This window comes from Corticium candelabrum, chromosome 2 (genome assembly GCF_963422355.1).
Source record: "Corticium candelabrum chromosome 2, ooCorCand1.1, whole genome shotgun sequence".
Lineage (NCBI taxonomy): Eukaryota > Metazoa > Porifera > Homoscleromorpha > Homosclerophorida > Plakinidae > Corticium > Corticium candelabrum.
This window is the reverse complement of record NC_085086.1, coordinates 6,482,876-6,493,073: the sequence shown is the minus strand read 5'-3', so window position 1 is coordinate 6,493,073 and position 10,198 is coordinate 6,482,876. Positions and strand designations below refer to the sequence as shown.

The window sequence follows — 10,198 nt, the reverse complement described above, 5'->3', positions numbered from 1 at the left end:
TAACTGTTTATCTGTTCTTGTTTTTGTTTGTGCGTCAGACCATCTGTTTATTTTGGTTTCTTGTCGGCTTGTTTGTTTGTCCGTCTGTCAGTTTATCTATTTGATATTACATATGTTCTTATTGAGGGTTCTATAGTTTATATGCATAGGCTAAATAAAATAATCTAAACCAGTTAGTTAGCTTTATATGTATGTATATATATATATAAAGATAGATAGATAGATAGATAGATAGATATACTACACATTGTTGTATCTAGGGGCATTCCTTGGTATTTCTCAATGTTTGTCCATTTTTTGACCAAAAACCTACATTAGGGAATTTTTGCTGCTGCATTGGATTTCAGTATACCTTGACACGTAAATTTATGTCACAATGACTCATGTCACAAATAATCGGTTATTCATAACACATAGTAAAATGAGTTGTAATCAAATATGCAGTTTACATTGTGCAAGTTAGTGGTCCAAGTACTGAATATTTCTTGAATGCCTTCATAGCTGTGCCTAATCAATGAACACAATATTATACTGGCAGGTTGAGAGCGTAGTGAACAGTCTATCATCTTTCGGCATATTGTTGATTTTTGGAGATACAGTAGAGCCTCGCTAATCCGAACCTCGTTAATCCGAACCCTCGCTAATCCGAATGTCCCTAACTGCTTGACCTCGAGTTTCCAGAGAGCATTTAGAATTCCGAGGCCTTGTGCAAACGTCCTTTCATATCCGGGAAATAACAAACATCTGATCATATCCGGGTACACGTTCTCATGTCGTCAGACAAAGATATAACAAAGAAGACAAAACGGGCTCACAAGACTCTAACAATAGAGCAGAAGGTAGCAATACTGGATGAACTGGGAAGTGCCTCCTATTCTGTGCTGTGTGAACGATATGGAATCGGTCGAAGCACCATTAGCGATATCAAGAGGAAAGAGTCTGAACTGAGGCAATACGAAAGGAAGCTAACCGAAATGGGAACGAGTCGACTTGCCAAAACAATGAAGCTTTCTACTTACGAGGAGCTGGAGAGGGCTGTTTTCATGTGGTTTCGGCAGACGCGCGAGAAAGGCATTCCTGTATCAGGCCCACTACTACAAGCAAAGGCCTTGCAGCTTCACGAGAAATTGAAGGAGTCTTCTCAAGAAGAGGATTTCGGCAACTTTGTTGCCTCGTCTGGTTGGCTTTGGAGATTTTGTAAGCGTCATTGCATTAGACAGCTGGCCTTACAAGGAGAAAAGCTGTCTGCCGATAAACCAGCTGCTGATCAGTTTGTGTTACGTTTCCAAGCTTTTGTCAAGGATAGTGATTACAGCACTGAACAAATATTCAACTGTGACGAGTCAGGTTTGTACCATAAGCTGCTGCCTCAGAAAACGCTTGCTGGTCACTTTGAGAGGTCTGCTGATGGGCGCAAAACTCAAAAGGACCGTGTTACCATCAGTGCCTGCTCAAACGCGTCTGGTAGCATAAAACTACCCTTGGTCTTGATAGGTAAATCCAAGAATCCTCGTTGTTTCAAAAACGTCAATCGTGATCACTTGCCAGTGAGTTACTACAACCAGTCTAATGCTTGGGTGAACACAGGAATATTTTCTGACTGGTTCCATCATAAGTTTGTTCCTGTAGTGCAGGAAACGTTAAGGGAAAAGGGTTTGGATGATAAAGCTGTCCTTCTGCTTGACAACTGTTCTGCTCATCCGAATGAAGAAGACCTGATATCAGCAGATGGCAAAGTGATCGCAAAGTTCCTTCCACCGAATGTCACTTCGTTAATTCAACCCATGGATCAAGGTGTGCTAGTATCCATTAAACGCCGATACAGGAAAAAGATGCTTCAAGATCTTATTCTTCAAAATGATAGAGGTGTGTCAATCATTGACTTTGTTTGTGGAATCAACATGATGGAAATTTCTGATAAAGTTTCCGCTAGTTGGGATGAAATTACACCTAGAACAATTCGATTGTCTTGGAGAAAGATTCTACCCATTTATCCTGACGAAGGCAGTCAGGAACCTGCTGGCATCACAGAATCAGGAGAGTCATTTGAAGAGCCTTCTTCTAATTTGACCCCTCTCTTCTCTGCTTTGGGTTATGAAATGACTTCAACAGAAATTGAGGAGTGGTTAATGGTAGACAATTTGGATCCTGGTTACACTCATTTGGATGATGATGAAATTGTCACTGAAGTCTTGGCTCACGGTCGTGATGAAGAGACTGCTGCAGATGAAGATCAAATGCAAAGTTCTGATCATGATGCAAGCACAAACCAGTCTGGCATCTCTCATGGCAGTGCATTTCAAATGCTCTCTGATTGTTTGACATGGTTTCGGGAACAGACAGAAGCAACTCAATACAGCTTGAGTGTTCTTCGGAGCCTACGTGACCTTGCAGCTAAAAAGAGACTAAGCATTCTTGAACAGACGCGGGTGACGGACTACTTTGAGAAATGAGTTGCTTTTGCTTGTTGTTGGGTTACCTACTTAGTTAGTTGCGTTGCAAGAATTCTTGTCCCTGCGTAGGCATGTAATTGTTGACATATGTATGCGCAAACGGTCTGGATTGTCAAGGCTATGTCTGGGTCTCCAAGGCTTCGTATTTTGATAATCCGAACAAATTCAGTAATCCGAACAGGTAAGAACGGAGTCTGGTACAGAGCTATTCGGATTAGCGAGGCTCTACTGTACCGTCTTTAAAAGAGTGAGGTCTCTTGATTGAGTTGTTTTTTAGTTGAACTGACATAAAATACATGTCGTCTTTTTAAGTCTCATTTTGATTTTTTTAACAGCTGCAGGGGCTCATCCAGAAGCTGCTGCTGCTTAGCTTGTTGGCTTGAGTAGGGATCCTCATACCTCGCCGCATAACTCCCCCGTAATTTTTTCCAATGACACTGCTCCCAAACGTACAACCGAATTTATGCAAAGCTGTAATCAGATGAGAATTTGTGGGTTTCGTGGATAGTTTATTGTATGTTGTAGAAAACTTTCTAACCTTTGCTGGAGCAAAACATCAGCCGTCAGTTGCTATTTAATATCTTCGGATATTACGTCAACTACCTGACAAAGTTGGTCTTGTTGCTGTGTTTTTTTGTTTAGGACGGACAGTGATATCACAATCATGCTCTTTGCTGCATTGCTTTGTGTCATCATCTACACACCATTGTGGCTGGAGATATTCTGATTGCTCGTACCAGCCAGTTGAAATGTACTGCTGCTCCTGCTCTTGTTGCTGTGTTGGTGATAGTGGTGGCTCGTGTGATTTCTTTTGTTCTGTCAACTGGCTTACTGATTAGCGTATGGAAGAACAAATCTCCTACACATTCCTTGCCATATGCAATGTGTATGCCAACTTCCATTCGTCTTCAGGGTTGAGTGCAGAAATGCAGTTTACTGTTGTGCACCCTAAGTGCAACACAACTGCTGCTTGGAGGCTACACGGCTACCCATCTTGAACTCTTGAGCCCGTGGAATCTCCTATTTTCAGGTCAGTGTAATAAGCAACTTCCGTGTAAGTCTTGCTTGCCACCAAAAAGCATTCTTTTACGATGTGCTTTATGGTTACTTTAGCAAATGCTTTAGCATTTACACCTTAACAGCGAAGAGAAATATAGCGGTCAACTCGACTGTGGGCTACACTAAGCAGATTACTCTGGTAATAACGTCCCATAGTTTCAGATATGAAATAGAACATCCGTACCAAGTTGTATGCTTTCACTCGACTGAAAATGAGCTCTTTCAGGATCCTCATTCCAGCTTCTGCAAGTTGTTCGTGTAATTTCCTCTGATCAGACGTTAGCAGTGCGTCCATTCCCTTCGCCTTGCCAATAGAGACTGCATGTGACTATAGAATTTCGGATATTTCTTTACTTCAGGGCTTTGAAAGAAACTGTTGCAGTGTATCTGTAGCTCACTTTCTGCACCAGTGTAAACTAATTTCTTGACTTTTGCAATAACAACGGTACGATCATTATAAAAATTGAGATTTTTACTATCATACAGCCAGGTCTCCCCTGCGTTGAAGAAAATGGAATGTACATAGGAGATTTGCTGTTGGCCAGAAATTTTGAAGAGCTTCTCGCTCTATATGGCTGTCATAGGTCATAACAATAGTGAGACCATGTTTCGCTCCTTTGCCATTGAATGCTTAATGAGGCAAAACTTCTTTACGAACACCAAGTGGCGAAAAGAGACAATTAATTAGTTAAACCTCAAAGACGATATCTTGATACACGGAAAAAGCAAATGGAAGAGGAAGGAAGATCAGCCTTTGGTCATGCAGACGTGTGGATTGTGCGTGTGAATGGTATTCAAAGTGAAAATGACATTGAATAAACGCCACACCTAACTTAACTGAACTCCTCCACTGAAAGAACGCGCTGCAGGATCCAGACTTGCGAAATGAATAAACGCGCCGCTTTCTTTCGAGCAATAGTTACGAAATGCGACGGCCAGCTAACAAGCAGCTGTAAGTAGTCTCGTAATTCACGTGCCCGTGCCTCCAGGAGTCTAACAGTAACCCTAACCCGTAAGCCTATAGCCTCTGGTGAAAGTTCTCTATACACATTGGTCAGTGGCCTCCCCAACAGCGCCTCAGAGCGGTTCTGATGGACCTGCAAGACGCATAGTTAAACTGTTATATCTAGAGTACGTTTGAATAAGCAGTGATCCATCTTACATGTCGACATCCACTGAGCGCTGTCATTCGCTAATCTAGAGAATTTAGCGTTATGGTTGTCTAAGACAATGTGTCTTGTTATACCTTGTTATGCAATAACCAAAACGATTGTAAAAGAAAGTACTCAAGCTTGGATGAAATTATCAATGACTGCCCAATTAATGCTTTGATCTACCGTGGCATGACATTGGTAGACTGTCATTTGTTGTTGGAAATTTGCATTGTTCACGATTCAAAGGCGCAATTTGACTGTTGCATATCTTACCCAAGTATAACAATGAAACCGTTCATTTCATAATATTGACATTAAAAATATAAATTTTTTGTCATGTTTTGCAGCTGTACGAATGGCAGAAACACAGAAGTAACAGCAGGCTTTACAAGGTATTCGTACCTCAACGTGACTGCTTGCTCGAAAGGTCGTAAGAAGAGATTTCGTGTTTCCAGCTGCACGAAAGAATCAGCTGAACTAGCGGTAAGTACGTGGTCGGCATAAACGCATGCATCGAAGTTGTATAGAAGTGAAGAATGCATGCAAAACTTCGCCCGGTAGATCACTGTCAGGTCCCTTGACTGTTGATTGGGCCGATGCTGGGCAATGCCCAGAGGAAGCACCTAAGAATGATAGCTGTAGTAGCCGGGCTGACGTCGACGTCTTTGGTGTACCGGTCAGTCTGGCAGGTGCTGACCTCAGCGAACCTCTTAATCCTGCCAGTGCACCATGTCGCTGGCAGACGATTGTTCATGGTGAGACAGTGACGCATGACAAACAGCGCGATATCTATACAGTTGAAAGTACCGTGCAATCTATGAGTACTAGTGTACTTCCGCGAGTACAGACTGATTGCACGTCACAATCGCAAGCGCAGACGCGATAGTACGCTTAACCATGAACATAGCATGTAGCACAGTATTTACCGTCTACTGATGCTTTCGCCAGAATCGAAACAAAAGCAGACTTTTCTTGGCGTAGTTGGAACACGAACGTCTTCAAGCAGAAGGTACAAGCATATTTGGTTCGCTTTCATCGCAAAATTTCGAAGTCGCATTCGTCGAAATGTGACGTTTGTCGTGAGGCGTGGACTTCGATTAAAGCTTGCGCACAAGGTGAGTTGCCTATATGTAATCGTTGCCAAAGAGGCAAGCGCCTTCCTAAATAATTCTATATTGAGAACTACGCGATACCGGGGTCGGTCTCAAAGCGATTTGCCTTGCTAGCGATTTGTCCTGCTAGGGCGCGATGCATGAGCCAACTTACGATATAAAGTTGAAGATGCATCAAGTTTGGCGCCAAATAATCTGTTTCAGGAGTCGGTGACTTGCCATGCCGCGCCTATTACGCATGCGTACATACCATATATGGTGCAATCTAAATTAAATTTGGCGCCTAATATTCTGTGCAGAAATCCAGTGATTCGCCCGGTGAAAGAAATGAAACCGTACACCGAAATAGATGTCTTAGTGTTTCTCAAGACTGGAGAAAAACCAGGAATCCTGACATAAAACAAGAAGTGCTCATTCAGCCGTCAAGCTCGCTCATTCAAACTAGATAGCATGCATATTACCAAGTACAACGTTGTGAATTTGAATAACTTACAAGTTAAATGACTATACAACGTGTTAGTCTGCAAAATTACTCTTGCACGGAAGATAAACAGGAGTACATAGTAGAATTCAAGTTATAGTTGATTTAAAACAAACATTAGAAATATTCAACACATCTATCTATCTAAAACAGTTCCCTGCTGCAGCCTTGAAGTTGTGCTGCTTTGTTGTTGTTTGTTGCTGTTGTTGCTGCAGCTGAATAGACAAGTAGAAACTGGTAAACACCCATAGCATATGGAACGTCTCACGCTATAAGAGTGTTACTAGACTAGTTCTAAATTTTTCCACTTCCAGCTTAACATACACATAACAGAAACCAATAACTAGCAGTCTAGCAGTTAGACGTTATCTGTGCATGAAGCAGTATATTACTCAGACTTACATAAACAATGCTTAGATGTTTGATTAATACTCTATTGACTTGATCAACAACAGTCAATATCAGCCTTCAAAGTGATTGAGTGTTGTTAAATTCAGTGGCACATAAACGCCTTGTGGTTAAATTTATTTTCATACCTATAGATTCTGGTCAACTTTTCTACATTGGACTTAAAGGTAAAGCCAACAGACGGGTTCCAATAACTGATTTAGAAAGAAGGCCGGCCTTTATCCACTGTCACAACTCCCCTCAAGGTGGTCATATGGGACGTCATAAGACAATAGAAAAGATAAACTATCGCTATGACTGGTCTGGATTGTATGTTGATGTACTGCAATGGATTGCTGAATGTGGTAAATGTCAAAATTTTGAGCAGATAAAAACTGTAGCACCGCAGTTAAAACCGATAAAAACAAGTGGCCCCTGGGAAGTGGTGGCAATTGACCTAATATGACCATGTAATGTAACAGCACAATGAACCGCTCCATACTGAAATGCCCTTGTTTTTATGGAGTAAAGTTCCCTGTAGAATAAGCTGTTCATGACAAGTCAGCAGCTTCAGTAGCTAGTAAACTTGTCAAAATGTTCTGGCAGTATCGACCTTCTCAAAAAATCATCACAGACAATGGTAGAGAGTTTGCTATCATTGCAATGGCATTCTTTTATAAAAGAAAGTGGTGTCCGCCAAAAAGTGACCTTTGCATATCATCCGCAAACAAATGGTCAAAACGAGAAAACCAACCAGACCTTGAAAAGAAGACAAGGCAAGTTAGCAAATGAACAACAAGACAACTGGGATGAAGACCTGGAAGCAATTCTATTCGGCATTCGCTCCAGCATTTCGCAGGCAACAAAATTCAACCCTTTTTTCTTGATGTTTTGCAGAGAAGCCAGGCAGATTTCAGACATGGTCTTCGCTGATACAGAATGTGCTGCAACCATGCTTCAAAGTGATACAGAAAAGCAAGTACAAGAAAGGACGAAGTTTTGCCAACAGATAGGGCAACGCGTTAAAGTGAACATTGAAAGAGCACAACCAAAGGTGAAGAAGGCATATGAAGCTAGGGTGTTCAAAGGTACAAAGTGTTTTTACATTTAAAGTGGGTGATGTTGTCCTTGTCAAGAACCAAAGTAAAGCTGGAAGAAAAGGTGCAAAACTGGAACCAGATTGGAAAAGAACTTACACAATCACAGAAATAAGTGAAAGTTATGACAACGTACAAAATTCACAAGGAAAACTGCTGGCCAATACAGTGCCCCGTGAACACCTCGAAAGTCTTTTGTAAACAGTGCGATTTCAGTTCAAATAATGACACTGTCACTTCCATCCAAAGAAGATTCTCCAACAAACTTAAGAAGACAAACATTGTAAAATACTTACCACTTACTGTGTACACGTCAATTCTGCAACACAATTACTGCATGAACGATGAAAAATTGCCGCGTAGTCCAGGGCAATTCGCTGAAACAGAGTAAATCGCTGTGATTAGTACAGCGATTTATCTATCCTGCTTATCTAAGCGCATGCGCAGCTTTACACACAGAAGGGCAAATCGGAAGCAAGGGAAATCGCTGTGACACAAGTACCAGAATGTTTCGTTCGGTTGCCCGTAGTAGAGAAATGCTCCTCGCTTACATCATGCCGATGATGCAGACGTACATTTTACCGTACAGTCAGGACGGATACAAAGAGCATGTCATCTGTCTACAGCAAGACGTTCAGTCTGTAGCTACCGCGTTGCCACGTACTGGGCGGTCGGTGGGTGTCATACGCAATAATCGTTACTATTCTAACGTAACGATAGACTGCGACGTTGCAGACGCGTTGCCACAAGACAGTACGTTGTCCGAAATGCAAGTACGTTGTCCGAAATGCAAGTGATTGAAGACGATGACCTAACTAGACTAGACCCAGAAGATGACGCTAACGTAGACGAGCAACCTGATCAAGAAGGCTCGTATGATAATGAGGACTTGCCACTGCAGCGAACAGTGCTTTCGCAGCTAGATACGCGTAAGTGTGAGAACGATATCATACGCGATTAGGTGTATGAAGGTGCCCCTACGTGTACTGCACGTGTCGCACATGCGCAATCTGACGTATCTGATCAGATTATAAAAGAATAATTAGGTGATGGCTACTGTCATCGATTGGTCCGCTATTACCAATCAGTTGATCGACGAGTTTATTTCGAAGATTGCTGGAGCAGAGCGTTTCCTACACTGTTTCCGACGGATGCTGGTGGGTATCTTGCGCCGAGACAGCGACGGATAACGCTCGGGCAGTACTCGAAGCATCCCAGATTTAGTTACTTTGCACTGAACACCATGATGAGATGGCGAGCTCTCGAGACAGGCCGTGTGCTTGTCAAGCAGAGAATTGGAGAAAACCATCTGAGCTTGGAAGAACTGAAGGATATGGTTAATCGAGGTTACACTTCATTTGCATCTCCAGTAATGAGGTTTAGTAGTTCTTTGCATGGAACTAGACAGTACTGGTGTACTCCAAGACTAAACCTAGCGGCCATGCATAAAGCACTAGGCATGCCAACTATATTCTTTACGCTTAGAGCAGCTGATAATCAATGGCCAAACCATCAGGATTTGATGCGTTACTATCGACAAAGCGCTAACCAAGACAAGGCCAGTGAGAGAAGGCGGTTATTCCTCACTTGACTGGTTGGTTCTTTTGCAGAGCAGAAAAATTTATGCGATACTTTTTTGCAAGCAGTCTTAGTGCTGTAGATTTCTGGGCACGCATTGAGTATCAGCACAAAAGGAATTCTCATTTGCTTGGAGTGGCATGGCTGGCCGACGCTCCACATTCTGATAAGATCAGCTGATTTTTGAATGAATTCAAAGTGCGGGAAATGAAGCTTATCTAGCAACGGTGCATCAGACGATTGAATCATTCTTCATCGAGACTCATCGAGAGGTACATGCACTTTCTCTAGCTATGTGTGTGGCGTACGCCTAGGTACCAGAGATTGGATCTTGGTGTGGTAATCGTAGAGACATGGATCACGACTCTACCGTCACAGATACGGAATTGGGACAACATGACAAGAAGGTCAAAGATGAGAAAAGGAGATGGATCCGGAAAAAAACAACCAAAAATCAAAAAGAGGGAAAGCAAGAGGAAGCAAAGAAAAACGAAGAAATAAAAGAACAAAAAAAACTACCACGAGAAATAGTAATTGAACCAGCACAGAAACAGCAACAATAACAGCCAGCAGAGCGACGCCGTCAACAAAGATGCGTCTAAGGGAATTAATAACACAGCGTCTGGAACTGTGTTTAATTTGATTTTTCACGTATACAGAGATAGACGAAGAGGTAGAGAAAGAGCAGGAGCAGGAGGAAAAGTGAGAGGAAGAGCAGGAGGAAGAGCAGGAGGAAAAGGAGAGGAAAATCTAGGGGCGTCGGAGTTACTAACCAATTTTACGCTAACAATATTGTTTTGGATTATAATTAGTGTGTTTGTTGGTTTTACATTTTAATTAGCTGATTCTGTAACTATCAAAATTGGAATAATACATA

At 42.1% G+C, this 10,198-nt stretch overlaps 1 protein-coding gene across 1 annotated transcript; it reads left to right on the top strand.

The window, feature by feature from the left end:
• Nucleotides 1-393: 393 nt before the first annotated feature.
• LOC134176411 (jerky protein homolog-like) lies at nucleotides 394-2,667 on the top strand. The gene has a single exon (XM_062643081.1). The coding sequence runs from the start codon at nucleotides 771-773 to the stop codon at nucleotides 2,451-2,453; it is 1,683 nt and encodes a 560-aa protein (XP_062499065.1). The 5' UTR covers nucleotides 394-770; the 3' UTR covers nucleotides 2,454-2,667.
• The last annotated feature ends 7,531 nt before the right edge of the window (nucleotides 2,668-10,198 follow it).